Below are 21,185 nucleotides of genomic sequence, written 5' to 3' on the forward strand. Positions count from 1 at the left end.
TTCAGTGTTTCCACATAAACCTTGTAGCATGTAAAAGGAAACGATCAGTCCAGGAGAGAGAAGAAATAAGGGCTTGGGAAGGAGAAGATGAAGACAAAAGAAGAGGAAGGAAGAGGGGGAAGTTGAGGGAGGTGGAGATAACTTACATGTCACTCGCAGGGTTGGGTTTGACCACATTTTCAGCCGTCAGACAAGCCTCCATGATCTCGTTAAAGCCTGCATTCCCCACGTTCTTGGCCAGCTGCATGACAGCGACACATGCACACACACACACACAACGGTCAATCCATCAAAGTGTAAATGAGTCTTGTCTCTGAGGGGTTTTCTGTGAGTATAACTCCGGCACATTTCCCCAGATCTGCTACTTCAGGAGATCTTACAGTCAATGGAGTGGAGAGTCACTGATTTTGTGTATGAAACTGCCTCAGTGGGAGAACTATGTGGATGACACCCATTTCACCATGGCCAGCACAGCTCAAACATTACAACGCATAATGAAGCCAATCACTCAGAATTAGCCACAAAAACTGTTCAGCCCAGATCATTGAGTGGTGATAAATCTCTATACCAAATGGCTATTAAAGAGACCAATAAAATGTGGAGGATTTAGAGTGGAGCCAGTTCCAGTCCCACAACCCTTCATCCCGGGGGGGGAGGATAGGGAGAGGCTGAAGGAGAGCACGGTTTTATAGAATGGGGCCAAGGGTGCTGGGAGGTCTGTCTGAGGCCTCCTCTCCTGTCCAGAATGTGGGTTACCTCCTCTCAGTGGACCTTCCCCAGCAACAACACAGAGGCTGAAAATGTAGGAGGGTTTGCTCACCAAGAGCTCGGAGGTGCTGAGGACATCCAGAGTGAGGGACTGGATCCTGGAGTAATGGACACCCAGCTCCCTGTGGATCCCTGAACACTCGATACAGGTGAGGATGCCCAAATTGGTGGACAGCCAGGTAGGGTCTGGGAAAGGGGGAAAGAAAAGAGAGGGCGGAGGGAGGTAAGTAGGTAGGTAGGGAGGGAGGGATAGAGAGAGGACAGTGAAAAAAACGAAAGAACAGGTAAATAAAGAGGTAACACAATGTCCTTGAGAAGGAAGTGCTGGAGGGTGCAAGCTATTTTTTAATACACATTAGAAATGTAACGTCCTCTGCAGGGTTGAGGCTCTGCAGCTCTGGAACCTTTATAGCTCGGGCCCAGAGGCAACTCTGCTTCCCGGTACGTACAACTGACCACTAGGAACTGTTCATCAAGTCCTCAAACAATCATATGGGAAGTCATTTTCTTGAAACAAAAAGGTGTGCATGTATGTGCAGGCATGCTTCTCCTAACCCGTGCTGCAAGTGAATTTCTTATGCATGTGTGTGTGTTTGTGCCGGCGTGTTTTTCCGTGAGGTGACTCACTGGGAGCGCCGCAGTCGCAGCAGACATCGTTACCGGTCATCCTCTTGACCTCTCCCAGGATGGCCTTGGTCAGTTCCTGGACTATGTTGTTTTCCCCAACATGCTGGTCACCTTTGAAGGCGTTGTTCAGCGCTTCCTCCTTGCTGTTCTGCAGTACTGAGATCCAACTGCAAGGGGGAGGGGGTGTGTGGGGTCAACATTGGGTGAGAGGATACAAATGCAGGAAGCACACTTGCCTGCGCGTACACACCCACCACAAACACACACACACACACCATAAGCACACACACACACACACCCCAAACACAAATCACCAAAGGAAGGAACTGAACACTTACATCTGACAATCTGGGTCGTCCTCAGCTTGAAAGTGATATGTTCTGTCGTCTACAAAAGAAATGGAGCAAAGGAGAGAGGGAGAGGGTGTGAGAGGGGGGATGGGGAGGAGAACAGGAAGGGGGGAGTGATTGGGGTGGGTCAGAGACAGACAGAAGCATGAAGTCATCAAAGGAATGAGAGCAAAGCTTTGAGCCTATCAAAGCAGCAATCTGACAAGCCTGTGTGTATGTGTATGTGTGTGTGTGTACAAGCATAAGAAAGTGGAAAGAAAGAGATGCAAGGGGTGGAGTGAAGAGATGAAGAGAGAGACACAGTCAGAGGGAAGAGGGGAGGGGAGGAGGAGGAAGGTGAACCTACGAGAGATGAGGTCAAAGCTTTTCTTCTCCTCAGGGTTGTGTTTCACCTGACAGGTGAGGAGGTTGAGTTTAGCTGGCGGCCGATTCGCCTGAGGGAAGAAAGGAGGCAGAGGAAGAGAGATAGAAAAGAGAGGAAATAATAAGAATTGAGTGGAACAACATTAAATAGGAAGACAGTGAAAACAAGCATCCGGCTGCATGGCAGAATGACAGAACTGTAGAAAACACACAGATTTACTCTCCAACATCACATATTTATGCCCATCGGCCAGTGAACTACACAGTTAACAAACACCACCAACAAATATAAAAACAACATTTGCTTTAATTTCTCTGCTGGGTAGTAAACTATGATATACTGTATGTGAGAAAGAGGGTCAATGTGTTTGACTGAGCAAACACTAATGGGGGTTCCTAACAGAGAGAGAGATAGGGGTGATTGATACTGTATTATGATCCTGATGGTTGTAGAGGGTCTGACTGGTGAAGATTGACAGTGCACACGCACATACACACACACACACACACACACGTGAACATAGAGGTGTTGGGCTGTCTCCTGCTACCACTCCAGAAGCATCTACTCAGCCTACATCAGAGCAGAGTGCTGAGATCGAAACCTGGAAGAGACTGAGAGCTCAGATAAACCACTTTGTATCTGATTTGTGTCTGAACATTGTTAGTGAGGAGGGGGGGGAGAGAGCAGCAGCAGCCAGGGTGAGACCTGCCCGGGTGGATGTTAGCTGGCAGGGAGTAGCAGGGCTAGCTAAACGCTAACTGCTTGGCTTCTCTCCTCGTCTCCTTGTGTGACTGTGAGCAGAGCTAATGAAGGGAAAGCTGATGGACAGGATGCTAGGAGTGGGCAGATGGTGGGCTGGTGAGAATGACGAGTCAAGACATATTTGTACACAAGGTAATGAAGGAAAGATGTGAATGCTTGTGTGTGTGTGTGTGTGTGTGTGTGTGCACTCCAGATTACTCACAGTCCCATGTGATATGGTGAGGTATCCATTCTTCACTGTACACTTTCTCTTCTGCCATACCTTCCTCAACCTGGAGAAACACAGAGAGTACAGTGAGACACAGAACAGATATGGGTGATCAAATATTAAAGATGACCTGACTACTGTGCATTCTCATTAATGACATGCATTAGTAATGACCACCTAGTCTTGTCTGCCTGCTGTGTCTGTATGGTTGTGTATAAGGGAGTACAGTTAAAATGGACAGAGTTGTGGTTTAATAATGACAGCAGTGTGCGTGTGTGTGAGAGAGAGATTGCAGGAAAACCCACCCATCACTCTTCTTGTAGAGGTTCCCACAGCGCTCGGTCCCGTGTTCCTTGTTGCCCTGCGGCTGGTGCAGACTGTAGGTGGCGCTCTGGCGCACCTGGGAGTCCTTCAACAGCAGCACACACACACTCATAAGCATCTACACAGGTCTGGTGTGTTAGATATCAAAGGGCTCCTCTCTTCTCTGTAACTACTCTACACCTGATGCCAATCTGAACCGACAGGAGAGAACTGTTGACCTTTTCGGCCGTGTTTTCAGCTGGGCTTTACTGGGAGAGGAGACACACACAGGGAAGGGAGCTGGTTCTAACTACTGAGATGACTCCATGGTGTCATCACACACAGTGAGAACTAAATGCTGGGATCATGCATTCAAGGACATCACATCCACACAGGAAGTGGTATGGGAGGGTGAAGGGGGAAGCAACAGGGGGGAGGGGGCACATTTAAAGGAATACCTTGAGAGGTTGAATGTTTACCAGTTACCGGACAAACTACACCTTCATATGACACATTCTGTCCAAATGTAATCTCCTTTTGAGACGGTCTACAATAATTCTCATGGCCATCGTGCCTATCTGTAGTGTCTGACAATTATAAAAACAGCAGGACAGACAGTAGCAGACAGACAGGGTGAAGTGTAAACCACTTACTCTCCTAGACTTGGTTCACAAAGTAGTGGACGCAGCAAGGAAGAGAGGAGAGTACGGCACAAATAAGACAGTGTTCTTACACAGCCAACCCAGAAGAACGCTTTAAACAGTGTTTAATCAAACTGAACTGTACAGAGGCACAGACACAAGCCCTCCATTAATGAGCATAATTCTCAGAGAGCATGCGATTAGATGGTTTACATCAGGGCTTTATGCCTGTAATCTGATCCCAAAGCAGGATAAGAGGAAGACAGTAGATTGCCACCAGGGTGTCACATGTTTGTAAGCGTGTGTATATGTACATATATTTCTGTGTGTGTGTGTGTGTGTGTGTGCGTGGGTGTGTACGTAAGTGTTTAAGTGTTTTACCTCCTTCTGCTCCACCTGCAGGGCCGTCTTCAAGACGTCACGTAGCTGAGTCAGCTGTTTCCTCTCCTCGTCCTGAACCTGCTTGATCTGGAGTCAGAGGAAAGTGGCAGTGTTTAGATCCAATCTGCCCACAGAACGGCATGCCGAGATCCTATCTACCCAGGGAACAGGACATGTACGTCCTATCTACCCAGAGGACAGAATATCTAGATCCAGTGTTTACAGAGGATAGAATATCTAGATCCAGTGTTTACAGAGGACAGATCCATTGAGGACAGGACGTCTAGATCCAATGTTTACAGAGGACAGATCCAATGAGGACAGGACATCTAGATCCAATGTTTACAGAGGACAGGAGTGCCATCTCACCGTGTGTAGGTCTGTGGCCAGCTTTTCTATGGAAGGTTTCAAGTTGTCTACGGCCTTCAGGCCGTCCTGGAAGAAACTGTACAAGTAGAGATACATAAATAAGAAATCTTTCACTGCTGACTGTGTTATTAATTAACTGTTTGAGTGTGTGTGTGGCCACTCACTTGCACTGTGCATGGAAGTATTTAATGAGGTTCTGCAGCAGGTCCACTCCTTTCTTGATCTTGATTTCGTTCACTTTCAGCAGATACTGGAGTAGGAAGTCAAACCAATTACCGTTACACATAGTCAGTTTCTAACAGGTGTTCACCCAACTTGGCAACCCTGGCCTGACTCCACTCTAAGATAAATATATGAAGCATGAGACACATCTAATTACCCATGAGTCTCTGCATATTTTTCTCATGGACATTGACATGGAGCCAGCTTTGGCTAACTGAATGCATTACGGTGGATGGCAAGATTAGCTACATTTGGCCCAGTGTATTTACCACATAGTTGGTTGTCATAATGTAGAATTTTACATGTGATAATTCTCACTGGATTACAGTCATTTTTTATAATATATTGTGTGATAACTTGCATATTTTTCTTAAGCGAGGACAGTTAGCAACCGGTTTTAGCAACCGGTTTTAGCAAACGGTTTAGGTTTGCGTTGCTTAGGTGATGAGTTACAGCTGGTCTCGTGAAATCCGAACTTCTCCGTTGTGATGGCGTTGTTGTCTCAATTTCCCCCCCCCCCCACCCCACACACACACACTTCTTGTGTTGTAGCTCCACCCCCTGACTGACCTCACACATCTGCAGCTGGAAGAAGCGTCTCTCCTTCTCCATCTCCTCGGCCACCTCCGCTCCGCTGATCTCTGTGCGGATCATGCCGTGCTGCCGGGCGTGCTCCTTCTTCTCCTTCTCTATCTTGGTGCTGGCAGGAAGTGACATCACAGCCAGGGGTCAAAGTGTGTTTTTATATAGGGGTGGGGTTGGCGTATACGCACACGACACGCAAAACAGGAAACATACAGAGGGGGCACCATTCCATGCACAGCATTCTTTTCCATATGCTGGAGCTGCAGCATATATCCCCCTAGACAGATATACAGACAGACACAGATGCAGCATTTCCCTCTTCTGCAGGAAGAGAGGGACTCCTGACTGACTCCAATAAGGTCAGAGGCCAGGCCAGGCCAGGCCAGACTAAGGCAGACCAGGCCAAGCCAGACCAGACCAGGCTACTGGCTCACGGTTGTGTAACCAAGGTTACAGAAACCAAGGTTGATCATTCCCTCCAGTTGTCTGCACCTCTCAGCCTGCAGCCTGGCTCAGAAGAATCAACACAGATGAATCAAGGTCATTCCAAATTAAAACAGAACAACAGAACTGTATCAAACCAAAACAGACACGCAGGGGGTGCAGTGGTCAAGCTGAGAAAGTGATGCGTATGCATGAGCCAGCACTGTGGTCTGCTCTGCTCTTTAAAGGCCTGAGTAGGCCACGGGGGGACACACATGGTCCTCCAACATCATCACTGGGCCGCAAATCTCCCATCAGCCTAGTGACTCATGGTACGACACCACTTTGATTAAAACAGGTTCTCAGAATAAGAAGAGGTCACAGTTCCTGTCTAATCTCCTTCCAGCAAAGTCCTTTAAGCGTGACCGCTCAGACAGCGTTTATCTGCTCATTCCTGGGGTCGGAGCCGCCTCTGCCGGCACAGGGAGCTGCGGAGGGTGATTTAGTAGGGGGGCATGTGCCTCGCTAGCTTGTGTTAGTCCTCAGCCAAGAAGCACTAGTCTGACTGAGACAACGGCCACATGAAGCAGACACTAGCCTGGAGCCTACCAGAGAGTGCTGTACAAAGACAGGCGGAGAGAGAGAGATATACATCTACAGAGAGCGAGAAAGGATGTCATAGAACTTAAACTGTGTCAGTAGTGAGGACGACGTGGACAGAGAGCTGGTGAACCAGTTCAGGGCGGTCGGGGCGAGGGCTGCTGCTGTGTTTGGGCCAAACTGTCTCATCTCTCTCTGTCTGCAAATATGAAAGGACTGGTTATGAGTGTGAAAAGAGATGGGAGATAGGACTGGTCATTTAGCTAGGGTCAGAGCAGCAGGCCAGCCAGGAGAAGTTAGGCCCCAGCTTGTGTGTGTGTGTGGAGGGGGGGGGTGGTACAGATGGTCTTGGGTCACGCGGAGTAACTGGACCCCATTGATAGCTGGGCAGACAGAGAACATCAATGGAGGGTAAATTAAAGGGTTTGGCATGGGGAGGGGGTGGGGGGGGGGGGTAGGCAAAGGGGGTCAGGAGCAGTCACATGGCATCCGGTTGAACTTAGTAGTACAAAGTCAGCACTGTCTCTCAGCAGATTTTGTTCAGAGAAGAAAATGCATTACCCTTTCAGTAAAGAATGTCCTTTGCAGCTTGTAAAATATATATCACAGTACTATGAAATGTCATCAATCTTTACATGTACAATAGTGAGGGGTGTGGAGTAAAGGTGAGGTGGTGCTGATAAGAAGAATGTATGGATGAACCCTGAACCGGGGTTGGAGTAACGGTGAACAGACCGACAACAGTCAAGACTTGTCACAAATATCACACAGCAAATATTAGTTCAAATGCAAATTATTTGTCATGTAGTACATCAGTCAAAAGCTTTGACCGCATTACCCAAATAGCCTTAAGGCCAACGAAAGTGAGGATGGGCCAAATTATTATGGCAATATGAAGCCACAACATAACAAGCAAGGATCTGAACTTCAACAAAGTTCCGTTCACAGAAATATATTTTTTTGTAATACTTACACTTTAGTTTCATAATCCTTCCATGCCTTATCAAAGGGCTTCTTCAGGTCCTGAGTTGGAGAGAGAGAGAGTGAGATAAGAAAGATGGGAATTGGAATATTATGTTAGACCACATCTGAGGATCTCTATAAGAGACCACAAAACAGCATCAAGCTGGCTCGTATCATCATGGATGTACATCAAAACATCCAACCCCCTCTAAACCTAGTGCAACAATTTGAATTGTATCCAGGGGTGATGGGAAATATCACAAACAAGGAAAATTACTTTAAAATTATTACTTTTAAATTGTCCATCTTACCCTAAGCTAACTAAGCATGTGCACACAAAGCATGTTGTCAGCATAAGTGTGACCGTGTGTGTGTTTGGGAGAAAGACAGAGTGTGTTTGTTGATTCAGAAGTGTTTATAGTGCTACCACCGTCTCTCTGGGGAGCTGACGGGGTTCTGCCTCAGGCTCTGGACAGAGACCTTGCGCTGTTTACTATCAGAACACGGATCTCGTTGGCTGCTTAGCTGAGCAGATTAATACATTTCCCATCATTATGGGGGTGCGGTCAACAGCTGCTTCATTGAACGCTTAGATTATGCAACTCCTTTCAACCCCTGTCCCACTGATTAAACAGTGATTAGGACAAACAAAAACAGACATTAACTGGTGCAATTGTCCGTGTCGTTCTCTAAAAACACCACAACAGCCATAATTGCCCGTGCCAAGGCTAGGGAAAAGGCCAGACCGACAGAGGAACAGGGAGAGGGAACAGGGGCATTACACAAACAGTCGGTTGGATTGTAAATTAGCAGTTGATTTAATGTTCATTCTCTGATTATGTGCCAGTCACAAATTGCAGAGGACATCTGTTGCCACTTCTGAAATTGCAGTTAAAACAGGTTTGTTTTAATTTACACAATCATTGGGTAGAACAGATCTGCAGTCTGGTTCTGAAAACATCTAACAGATATGGTCGCTCTCGTGTTCTCCGACAACAAGACTGAGTGCCAGGCAGACAGGGGGAGCTGGGTAAGGGGGGGCAGGCAGGCAGGCAGGCTGGCAGGCTGGGGGCAGGCAGGCAGGCTGGGGGCTGGCAGGCAGGGGGCAGTCAAGCAGATGGAAGTCCTATTGAATGTCCAGGAGAAGGACCAGTCAGCCATTAACTAGACAGGCAGCGGCGAGAGAGGGAGGCCAGGGACGAGACAGAAAGGAAGCATGAGAGGAAATAGACAGGGAGATAGAGGAAGGAACAAAGAGAGAGAGAGAAGCAGGCGAAGCGGGAGGCAGAGAAGAAGCCATGGAAAAAAGGAGTGTTGGCTAAAAATACAAGGTCAGGGTAGAGACAGGTAGGGAGACAAGCAGACAGGCAGGGAGACAGGCAGGCAGACAGACAGAAAGGTAGGCAGACAGGCAGACAGGCAGACAAGCAGGTGAAGTGGTGGCTGTGTCATGCCCTACACAATGGCCAGTCCTCAACAAAGAGACACTTTCATCTGCATGTGCCTCAATTAAGTTGTCTCTTAATTGGTTCGTGTCTGCATAGAATTGTATGTATTTGAATTCTGAGCACATTTCTAGTAGCAATGTCGATTCTGAGCTTGTTTCCTGTGGTGGAGGTCACTGAGCTGAGCACAAGGGCTGGGGAGTCGTCCTTCTGTATGAGTGGGTGGGTTTCACACTTCACTGAGCCACTGTGGGGAGGCTATACTGGACTCACACTACACTGCAAGTGCACCAGACCATCCTGAAACACATTATATACACAGACACAGGCCCAACATACACACGTGCAAACACACACACATTGTTTCACACACACACAGAATACAGATGGGTTGATATGACTCATAGTGGGTAAAACAGGAGGGGGGGGGGGGGGGTTGTGAGACAAGGAAGAGAGGGGGGATATATAGACAGGATGAGAAGGTCCAGGGCTGGAGAGAATGACATCATAGCCGCTGTGTAAATCCCCTGGCTGGCCAATCTGGTGGGCTCAGCACTTTCCAACCCTCTGTTGACGATGGTGTGTGTTTTACAATAACACAGGGCTAACAGGGTCATAATGGTCTTGGGGAGATAGGCAGGGATGCTGTTGTCATAATCAAACCAGACCTCCCTAAGTTAAGATAAATGGTGTTTCAGCTAATCAAAACATACACAGTGGTTTCCACGGATGCACGCAGCACTGGGTCACTGCAGCGTAAGTTACTTTCCTCTATCCTGTACCAGTCACAGAGCAAAGGAAGTTCACACAAAATGACAGGAAGTGAAGAGGAAACTTCAATTGACCGGGTCATTTTGCGCCATAACCTTGCAAAACAACTTTTTTACCTTTTCCTTTCTTTTCCTCACCTGTCAAGGTAAAATAGTTGGAAGTGACGAGTGGGGCATGAAATGACTGTTTCTAGTGACAGGTCTGGTTTTGAGAGGTATGTCATCTGACAGCTATCAGCGTCAGCCTTTCACAAGGCTCTTGGTGTGCACACACCACACACTTGCATGAACACACACACACACAATTATAGCAATAGTTACCTTAGACAGTAATAGCTCCCTCAGACATAAACCCTGTCAGACATTATTTTTTACTGAATATCAGCATTTACTGGAACAGTGAAATGTCATATCTCACCTCCGTTATGCAGGAGTATAGAGTTCCCCATAAAGAGGGAAACAATAGAAAATTATAGGATGGCAGGGTGGGGAATTTGGGGAAATGTTTTATTCAGTTACTAGCTTGATGTGTCTGGAAACAGAGCTCAATTTCAATCCCTTCCTCCACCCCTTTATTTCTCTCCCTCTCTCCCCCTCCCCCTCCCCCTCCCTCTCTCTCTCTCTCTCTCTCTCTCTCTCTCCTTTCTACTCTCCTGCACATGGTCTTCCCATTTGACAGGATCCAATTCAGTGTTCTTTGTGCTTCTATATGTTCTAGTTTCTCCCACCCAATACTTTATTTCTTCATTCCTTTATTTCTCCATACCAAAGTAGGTGAGTGGCCTTAGGGTGTTCAGAGAATCTCCAGCCACTCTAGTGGGTTCTAGACCCCCCCCTGCTTCCTCCTCTCCACAGGAAGAGGAGGGAAAGGAGCAGGAGAAAGGGGAGGAGGACTAGGGGAAAAGGAGGAATAATAAGAAAGTGCCTGAGGCTTTGTAGGTGAGATAGTGGTGTGTAGTACTGTGTGTGCACACGTGTGCGTGTGTGTGTGTGTCTGTATGCATGTATCTGGTAGAGGATGCCCTGACCAGAGCCTCATTAGGAGGACATCAGCAGTGTGATTGGCGTTGGTTGTGGTGTAATGAGTTGATCTACAGCCTCACTACAACTGGCATTCCCATGATGCATCACATTTCCCCTGGTACAGCACTGCCAGAGGAGCAGGGAAGAGAACTAGCAGGGAGGGAGGGAGGGAGGGAGAGAAGAGAGGACAGTGAGAGTTAGTAGAGAAAAAGCTATGGTCTCCATAAAGAAGGGTCACTTGGGACATGGAGAGAGAGACAGAGAGAGACCCACAGACAGAAACGGAGGGAGAAAATAGAAAGTCTCATTAGAAATGGTAAAACACCTTGGGCAACAGCAACAGCTCTGACCAACCCTGTATCAGGGAGGAAAGGTTAGCACTCTGAGTGGCAGGACTGGGGCTGATGGGCATGGTATCTACATTTGGCTGCCAGTACTGATTCCGTAAGCAACTCTTGGTCTAGGAGTGAGGCCGGATTAGTGGTTCTTTCCACCTCCAAGAACATCTACGAACACCCAGATTGTTACGACAGATGATCTTTAATCAACCAGACTCAACATCTTCTCGTCTCTAAAGTCAGGCTGGCTAGGGGGGAGGCAGGTTAGGGGAAGAGGTCATGCTTCTTACCCCTTTTACTCCCTTCAGGTCTCCTTTCAGCAGGCTGTCCAGGGGAAAGGTAATGATGTTGTTCATGTTCTGGAACTGGAGACAGACGAGAGAAAGAGAGAGAGAGTGAGAGAGAGGGGTAGAGGGGGATAGAGAGAGAGAGGGGTAGAGAGAGGTAGAGGGGGATAGAGAGAGGTAGAGGGGGGGAGTGGGGTAGAGAGAGGGAGATAGAGAGAGGGGGTGAGAAGACAGGAGTTTACATCACAGGGTTTAACACTGAGCCGAATAACAGACAGAAATGAGAGGTGGTAGCTGAGATAATCTGATACCCTCGGCTGCCGGGATGTGTGTGTGTGCCCATGTGTGTATACTGTATGCATGTAGCTTTACAAAGACACACACACACAATTCCTGTGATAACATAGTTATGTCCTTTCCGTAGCATTCAGTAAGTTCTATATGGGGCAGAGGAAGGAAATACAGATCCTTGCTGGACAGAGAAACCACTCAGACAAGATGGCCGCTCACAATACAATCTCTAATCACTGAGCCCTGAGTGTTCATGGACATGATTTCTGTGGGGTAGCAGGTGGTTCTAATAAAACTTGGGGATTGTTTCAACGTGGGCTGGATTCAGAGTGGGAGCCTGATCAGAGTAAAGTAGATCCAGCTGAGATGCTGGTGGTGGAGGAGCACGCTGGTCGCAGCAGTGGGGAAGTGATTTGGCCCTGAGGAAGGGTTTCCAGAGTGTTCACCCACACACACACACCCACCCACACCACTTAGGCCATCTCACCAGATTCTTGAAGAGGGCAGTAAGCTCTTTGGTGAAGACTGAGAACTTGAGGAAGGCAGAACCCAGGTCAGGGTCGTCTCTGTAGACACAGTTCTCCCCAAACTTCTCCAGAGCCTGCGTGTACTGCTCCTCGTTCTCCACATGAGCTATGGGACAGAGAGACAGACAGGTCAGAACATGGGAGACCAAGACAGAGAGACAGACAGACAAGTCAGACAGACAGGTCAGAACATGGGAGACAAAGACAGAGAGACAGACAGACAAGTCAGACAGACAGGTCAGAACATGGGAGACAAAGACAGAGAGACAGACAGACAAGTCAGACAGACAGGTCAGAACATGGGAGACAACGACAGGAGAGACAGACAGAGGGCATGGCAGCCAGTTGAGGTGTCATGGTGACAGTAACATTTCACCACTGAAACAGCTTTAGGCGAGAGCAGTCAGCAAAGCACGTACTGTCCTACTGTACACCAATCACACACACAGAACCCCCCCCCCCACACACACACACACACACGTACACACATACACATACAAAGATACACACAGACAGGCCTTTTTCTGATCTTTACAAGGTTAAAATCAATCCTCCTGATAAATAATAAATGACGGCCTTCGTTAAGAGTGCAGCGTACGTGATATGAGATCCAGCTCTCCCTCTTCCTTTCCCTTTCTTCCCCCCCTTTCCCTCTCTCTCCATTCCGCACACTCTCCTCTAAGAGTCATTTCTGCCTGCAAAGGACACAGGGAAGGACAGGAAGAGGGCTGCAGTGTCAGAATAGAGCAACTCCAGAACAGAAGGATGAGACAGAGAGAAACAGAGAGAGAGATAAAGAGAGACAGAGAGATACAGAAAGAGAGACAGAGAGACAAAGAAGGACAGAGCAGTCATTGTCTGTCAAGGTCAAGTAACAAATTGTCTCATGTCAAGTCAAACGTTGAGCAACAGTGAAGGTATGACTCGCCATGGCTGTGTGTGTGTGTGTGTGTGTGTGTGTGTGTGTGTGAGCAGTGTACGAGCTATCACGTGCTGGTCATCGAAGTGAGACTAAAGCTGCAGAATCTAGGCGTGGTACTGTCCCAAATACAATCACAGAGAAAAGAAAGGCTCCATTCTAGCATGCACCAGACCAGTGCACACCAGATCGTCCCCCAGCAGCCAACTAGCCAGCCAACCAGCCAGCCCTCTAGTCCAACAGCCAGCCAGTCATCAAGATGTCAGCCAGCCATCCAGGCAGTCAGCCAGCCAACCAACAAGTCAACAAAACAGCCAGTCATCCAGCCAGTCATCCAGCCAGCAGGGGGACAGATGCTCGAGTCACACAGCAGCTGATGCACGTTAAGCAGGGGAGGGCTGGGGAGACCACCGACCACAGCAGCTCGCTTAGACACCAACGGGCGTTACCATGACGACGCTGCACCCTCCCCTCCTCTGAGAACTGTGTGGGGATGACAGCGTATGTGTGTGTTTGTGTGTGAGTATGAGAGTGCGTGTGTGAGAGCCTGCTTCATTAGAACCCAGCTCAGCTCCAGCAAGCCAAGCGTCTAGGGAGCAGCTTGTCACCAGAGTCACAGAGCGCTCAGTGAGACACAGCGCTAACACACAGAAAGACGATGGCCAGGGCACTAGTGGAGTGTGTGTGTGCACGTGTGAGTTTGTGTCATAACTGAAGCAGTGTGAAGAAGACAGACACCCCCCAGACACCTGCCACCATAATGACTCATCACATGCATGCACGCCCGTACAAACACGCTCACACACACACACACAAACAGGTACAGAGTAGAGAGAGGCGAGAGAAGGTAAAGACTTGGAGGTGGAGAAGGTGAGGGCTGGAGCCAGCAGCTGGAGAGGAGGTTTGGGGAGGTGGTTTGGGGAGGTGGTTTGTGGAGGAGGAGCAGAGAGCTCACGACCTGCAGGAGCCTCCAGGAGATGAAACACTACAGCTACTCTGTAGGGAGGGGCTGTTGCTCACTGTGGAATAGGCTACAATGCTGCCATGTCAACAGGACACACACACAAACACACACACTCTGCTTTGACATCACCCACAGCTGCCTTATCTGTGGCGCATGGCCAGGGGGAGTGCTTTTTGTTTTGAAGAGAAACAGGAGCTCAGGAACATACCTATTCACCTGTGACTGGCATCATGCAAGACTGCACACACACACACACACAGCATAAACCCCCTGTAGTTAGAGAGATCAGCATCACATAACTCATTCACTGTCTGCCTCTCTTTGACAGCAGGGCACTGTGACAGCAAAGGCTGTGTGTGAGCGTGTGTGCGCGTGTGTGTGCAGTGATGTGGATAGAGCAAAGTGGAGGGGTTCCATCCTGTCACTGTCCCTCAGGAAACACTGTCCCTGTGTTCTGTGTTTAGAGCAACAAATGGAGACACACACACACACACACTCTTGCTTGCTGTGTATTATCTAAGAGCCCAGGGGTGATGGAGGTTGTTATTGCAGCCCTCTCTATCCCTCACACACATACTGTTTAATCACCAGATAGCACACACAACTGCTGTTTCCTCTCTTCCATGCCTCCAAATGTCTCTTTATCTCCCTTACACAGTCAAATACACTCACTCACACATACACACAATTCATTCCTGAGCCTACTAGCAGTGGCTAATGTCAACATCCCTATCGATTTACCAGCCTAAGGCCGCTCTCTTTCCGGTAAACACTGGAGTTACATCGCTTTAACAAGATGGCCGCCCGCGGTCCTCAGGGTTGTAAAAGTTTACCCAGAGGACAGAGTGGTGGAGGATAGATATGGGCCATCGTTAAAGGCCGCCGCATTATGAGATATGGGAGATGTACTTAGTGAGGCTTGGCTGGCCTCTCTCTGTGGTCTCTCTGTGGTCTCTGCTGCCTCTCTCACAGACACATCCATCCACTGGGTAATTACATTAGTGCTTATGGTAGCCTCATTCTCTTGGTTACCTGGCAGCAGCAAGAATGCCTGTTTTGTGTGTGTGTGCGTGTGTGTCGTGACTTGTGATGGAAAACTACAAATCTGGAACAGAGAGGCAGGGGAATAACATCTGAGAGATCTTCATGTCTATGCGTGAGCAGACAATGAGTGTGTGTGTGTGCATCAGTGTCCCTTGTGTGTGTGTGTGTGTCTGTCTGTGTTTGTGTGTGTGGGCATGTATCATACGTGGAGTGGCTCAGATTGACAGCAGCTGGGCACCTGCACAAACACAGAAACAGCCCAGCACATCCAGCAGGCTGGATCCTGGCTGCTGCTGGGATGCTGCTGCCTTGTTAGATGACAGAAGACTGCAGAGGGAGACAGCAAGAGAGAAATAGAGAGATACATGGAGATTTATCAGGGCTCTGTTGAATAATGCAGTGATATGCCAACACTGGCAGAGAAAAACCAACACTCATCGCAGCAACTATACCCCTAACCCCAGCAACTATACCCCTCAACCTAGCAACTATACCCCTCACCCCAGCAACTATTCTCACCCCAGCAACTATACCCCTCACCCCAGCAACTACACCCCTCACCCCAGCAACTATACCCCTCACCCCAGCAACTATACCCCTCACCCCAGCAACTATACACCTCACCCCAGCAACTATACACCTCACCCCAGCAACTATACCCCTCACCCCAGCAACTACACCCCTCACCCCAGCAACTATACCCCTCACCCCAGCAACTATACCCCTCACCCCAGCAACTATACACCTCACCCCAGCAACTATACACCTCACCCCAGCAACTATACACCTCACCCCAGCAACTATACACCTCACCCCAGCAACTATTCTCACCGCAGCAACTATACCCCTCACCCAAGCAACTATACTCACACCTGCAACTATACTCCTCACCCTAGCAACTATACACACACACACACCTTTATGATAAAGCTGAGTCTGTGTCGGTGAGAGGAGCACAGACAGGTGTGGAAGCTGTCACACACAAACCAGGACAGTATCAACCTCCAGTATCTGTCTGTTAGGGAAATACTCCCAAACCTCAGATGTTATCAAGGAAACGGCCAGTAAAATGTAAATAGGTGGATTTGTACTGAAAGCAGGCTTAATTTGTTTTGGAAACACACACACAGAGGCATTCACACAGCGGTCCACTGCAGTTATGTTGTGTAAGGTGACAACTACTCCTGTTCTTCAGAATGAGAGGGTTAGGGGTTAGATAGGATAGGAGATGGGGTCAATGCTGGGAACTGCTAGGAACTTCATTAGAGGTATAAAGGAAAACACACACACACACACACACACGCAGGCAGGCAGGCAGGCAGGGCGTGCCCTGAGACAGCTGTTCCTCTATGGGGGTCTGGAGCAGACAGCTGTCCCCCTGAACAGAGGAGCACTGTTCCCAAAAAAGACCAGCTCAGCATTACATTCCCCTCCCTGCTCTCTCCCCCTCTCCCTTTCTTTCTCTATCACTCTTTCCATATTATGTCTTCTCTCCTTTTATCTTGTTCCTCTCTTTCAATCTCTTTTTTCTTCTCTCTCTCAGCAGGGTTCGGCAGACGGGCCAAACATTAAGCAGCCCAAGAGTCAGAGCCGGCCGCAGTGACACACACACACACACACACACTGCAGACATGTCTGTACACACACACACACACACACACACACACACACACACGTGCTACTCACCCAGACCAGAGGTGTAGATGGCTTTGACAGACTTCTTCATCTTGTAGAGAACGCTACGATCCACATCCAGAGCCTGCACAAAGGGAGGGAAAGAGGGAAGCAAGGGAAGGAAGGAAGGAGGACAGAGGGGTTAATAAGCAGTTTGCCGTTTCTCCGAACAAAGCACAGGAGAACACCCACGGTTCATTAGGCTGCCTGATACTTCTCAGCAGTATCTGAGGGCAAAACTGGACCAAGGCTGTCATCGCCTGAGACCTCTAAGGGATGGAGAGAAAGAGGGATGGAGAGACGTAGGGATCCCTTCTCCCAGGCACATTGGGAGGCATCTCACACCACTGGCCTCAGTGGACTCAGGCATGTGTGGCACGGTCTGCGGGTAGCAGGTGTGTGTTTGTGTGTGTTGAAGCGGGCAGCATCCATTCTGTTTGCTGCAATTCATTATTCAGGGCAATGCTATAAATAGATTTGCTACACTCCCTTCTTCATCAGAACCAGGAAGCCTACATTACATTGTGTTTGTGTGGGTGTGTGGGTGTGTGTGTTAGTGTGAGCGACAGCAGGGGGGCAGAAGGTGCACATATCCGTGCTCATATACCTTTTAAAACATACACAGGCAAACATTCACTTAGTGACTCCCTCACACAAACATCCACACACACATACACACCATGCGGAGACAATGCACCACTGTACCAACTGATGATTGGAGGGGATCTTTGGGAATTAGGGAAATGAGTCCGGTTGATGATTAAGTAGCCCACCCCCTCCCTGGTTTCGGCGCCAGTCCACTCTACCCTCCTTCCTTCCCAACCCCAACACATCAGAGCAGACCCCCCCCCCCACCTCCCCACCAACTTACTGAAAACAAAACCAGACATCCACAAAGGCTTCCTTTCATCAAATACAGTACACACACACATCCACACACTAGTCCAAATGCCAAACAAGTAGCCATGTTACAGAAGATACCAAAACATGGAAAACCCCAGTGCTAGTGAGTCAGTATGCTGTGATGTTGTCCGTCGCCGGGCTGCAGCGTTGTTACACACAGCGCTGGAGCAGCCAGCTGACAATGTACTTCTTCATGTTGACCAGGCCTGGCCCCTGGCTGACACACACTGGCCCACCTACAGTAGCGAGGAATGAGACGCAGAACCGTTATTAAAAAGAGGTGGAAGAACAACGAGACACTTATCTGGGTGTCACTGGCATTTAGGAGCTCCCATGCACTTCCCTGGCAAGGTTCCCAACGTGTGGAAGAACCCTGAGAGGATGGGAGGCTTCTTTAGTGTCGTTTCGGTGGAAGAAGTCGTAAAGAAAAGATGAATCACAGGGCCAGTGCCTTGTTCTTCAGAGAGTTCTTTTTTCTGAAGAACCAGAAAGACCTCCTCTTCTGACCTGAACTTGACCTTTGCGTCAGCCAATCAGAAGCAGTGCAGCAGTCCCAGGGATAGGGACTCTGGCCGGCCTATTGTGTGAGAGCTTATTCACTTTCCTTTCACAGCCCCAGTCCTGAATCCGGACATGTTTTGTTCACCGTGCCGGGTGGCTGAGATGTGGTGACTTTGCAATGTGGCTAGTACAGACCATTCTTTACATTTGACCACAGAAAATACTGTGAGAACTCTGCACTTCTGATCAGTGATATTCTGCTGTATTTTCCATATACACTTTGTATAAAGCGTCAGATAAATCAATAAAATGTATGTAAAGTATATATGAGCGAGAAACAAAGAGAGAAATTCACCATCTTCTCTCGTAAGCCAAGCACACTTAGTCATCGCACAGACATTCACAAGATCTCCACCTGGCCCATCCCACTCAGTCAGCTAGGCTGAGTCACAAAAACAACAACAACAGATAGCATACTTCTGTTATCTATTAACATCCAATATAAAAAGTACCGGTACTACAAGTTAAATGTGCAGTGGGTTCCGGGCCGGCGCTGGTGTTCAGGATGACTGACTTTGGTGTAAACTAGATAGACATGCATGCACGGCGCACACGCACGCACACACTCAGGCACCTCTTAGCTGTTCAGTCGTGGAGGACCTGTGGGTTAAAAAGAACAGTTCTAAAAGCTTCTTTGCTGACATCACATTTCTCCCAGGGTAGACCAGCTAATCTCTACAGCAGATCTCTAATTGATCAAGCCTACAGCTTTACCTCTCTGCACCTCGCTCCCTCTTTCTGTCCGTCTTCCTGTCTCTGTCTTCCGTCTCTCTCCCTCACACTCTCTTCCTGATGGACAGGAGCCCTGAGCCTGGCCAACAGTGATGTCACACTGCAGCAGCAGCATTCATTTAATACAAACTAAGCTTCAGGAATCGTCTTTCTGGTCCTGGAAGGGGAGACTTTATCTGAGGCGGAGACTAGAGGAACTGATCCTTCTACATCGGGGTGATCTTGGTCTCTGCTTCTCACCCTGCAGACGCCATGCCCCGTGTTCAGAAGAGAGGGCCAGGGGCTCAGGAGGAAAGCCCTACAACAGCCTGGACTGGACAGAGAGGGAGCCCAGGGGATGTGCTGAGCTGAGTGACAGCCCTCCTCCTCCTCCTCCTCCCGGCCAGCCAGCCTCCCATCCAGCAGACAAACTGACATCTGCAGCAGGAGCTGACCACCAGAGCACTGCTGCTTTGCTGGACAGGTAGTCTACGTGGAGAGAGGATGTATAATGTTTGGACTGCTGACGATAGCATACACACATATGATCAGAGGTGCTGATGTTCTCAATCTTCTAGTCAAGAAGCAGTCAAGTTAGAAATCTTAGAAAAGGTGTGATTGGGATGTTTTACTGTGATCGGTCCAACACACACACACACATACACACACAGGCACGCACACCACGCCTCAGCAGACCCCTTCAATCTGAGGAGAGTGCTCTGTCAGGGAGCTGGATGAGAAGGGGACAGACGGAGGTTGTAAACCAGACCCAGCTGAACACACACACACACACACACTCCTATAAATCATTCTCACACATTCTCTCTCTCCTACTCTTTTAGTTACTCAGCCAAGCATTCAGTCTCAGACAGGCTTTCACTCATTCAGTAAGTCACATACACACAACCACACACACACACACACACACATACATTCACTCTCCCTTTAGTATTCAGGGTTTTGCTGATACAACTCCAAGAACCAGGGCAGCCTATTGTGTGCCTTCTTGTCTGAAGAGGAACCATTCTAAAATGAAACACTTTTGACCCAAAACTACAAGGGGGGACTTCCAGGGCGGTGAGGCTGCAGGGTACTCCCTCTCACACACACACACACACACACACCAACAACATAATAGATGGCCTTAAAGCATCAAGGAAATACATTACAATTCACTGCACACAGCCATGTCAAATCAGCATTTTGTTTGGTTTCCTAGAAGACGATGTTTCAAGACTCACTGGTACTTAGAATGACCCTGCTTAGGTGAGCTACCGGTCCAGCACATGAATGAGTCTTCTAAACACATGACATCATCAGTGGGCACCAGCTGGCTCTGTCTGGAGGTACAAGAACACTGATTGATGATGATGGGGCAAGTCCTCATCCGCTCGCTATCCTTTAGTCATCATCCCTCAGACTGGCTGACCAGGGTCAATGGTGTAGGCAATGGTCTGTGCTGTCTGTCTGGGCAGCTAGCTGAGCCTAGCTCAGGCCCGGTCACGCCCACACCCAGGCCTAATACCCCAGAGCACTTGGCCCCGCATTTGCCAAGGTCTTTCAAACCAAAACAAGAGCGGAAATGAGCGAGGAGAGGAGGGAGGGCCATCCATATTTCATGAGCTTTTCATAGCACGCCCATTGTTTCTCTCTCCTGGTGGACTGCACTGCTTTTCAATGGTTTTTTTGTCCCTCTGGGACGCGTGCAAAGAATGAAGGGGGGAAATCTAGTAATAACAAGACGGGACGATTTGTTTAAACTTTTTCCCTAAAAAGAAAGTGGTATTTTTAGGCTCTGGAGTAGCCAAACTGGATGGAGAAGAGTGGAGCTGGTCCCACCCACAGCCCTGAGGCCCTGGGGCCCTGGGTATCTGCTGCCTCCAGGAACGTACTGGAAGACATTCCTGGATGATTGCATGCTACACGTTGGACTGACAGGGACATCTCTGCTTCTAGACAAGTCATGGAGGTGTCTGGTGATGACAGCATGTCTAGCATGACTGCCACCTCCCTAACCTCTGCTTTCAGCACATACGAGCGCAGTCCAACACAGGCGCAGTCTAACACGCACAGACGCATTGGTGTTGCACGAGCTGGGCTGCTCTTTTTGCGACATTCGGGAAGATAATGTGCACTCTCAACACCGCATCTCTTTGAACGGC

At 48.7% G+C, this 21,185-nt stretch overlaps 1 protein-coding gene across 3 annotated transcripts in view; it reads right to left on the minus strand.

Moving 5' to 3' along the window:
• asap2a (ArfGAP with SH3 domain, ankyrin repeat and PH domain 2a) overlaps nt 1–21,185 on the minus strand; it is a 37,689-nt gene that overhangs the window by 7,010 nt on the left and 9,494 nt on the right. For 2 of the 3 annotated variants that reach the window (XM_084676711.1, XM_084676703.1), the window contains exons 2-16: nt 16,861–16,933; nt 12,208–12,353; nt 11,433–11,507; nt 7,577–7,626; nt 5,566–5,695; nt 4,938–5,023; nt 4,774–4,849; nt 4,405–4,491; nt 3,385–3,488; nt 3,074–3,143; nt 2,092–2,179; nt 1,734–1,782; nt 1,396–1,562; nt 821–954; nt 147–241 (exon numbers count right to left, since the gene is read on the minus strand). In XM_084676711.1, coding sequence (XP_084532837.1) covers nt 147–241; nt 821–954; nt 1,396–1,562; nt 1,734–1,782; nt 2,092–2,179; nt 3,074–3,143; nt 3,385–3,488; nt 4,405–4,491; nt 4,774–4,849; nt 4,938–5,023; nt 5,566–5,695; nt 7,577–7,626; nt 11,433–11,507; nt 12,208–12,353; nt 16,861–16,933 — 1,430 coding nt within the window. Of the gene's footprint in view, nt 1–146; nt 242–820; nt 955–1,395; nt 1,563–1,733; nt 1,783–2,091; nt 2,180–3,073; nt 3,144–3,384; nt 3,489–4,404; nt 4,492–4,773; nt 4,850–4,937; nt 5,024–5,565; nt 5,696–6,694; nt 6,803–7,576; nt 7,627–11,432; nt 11,508–12,207; nt 12,354–16,860; nt 16,934–21,185 lie in introns of all 3 variants that reach the window. The other variant, XM_084676715.1, reaches the window with a different exon arrangement.

This window comes from Hypomesus nipponensis, chromosome 3, assembly GCF_054491055.1.
Source record: "Hypomesus nipponensis isolate SF chromosome 3, ASM5449105v1, whole genome shotgun sequence".
NCBI classification, from domain to species: domain Eukaryota; kingdom Metazoa; phylum Chordata; class Actinopteri; order Osmeriformes; family Osmeridae; genus Hypomesus; species Hypomesus nipponensis.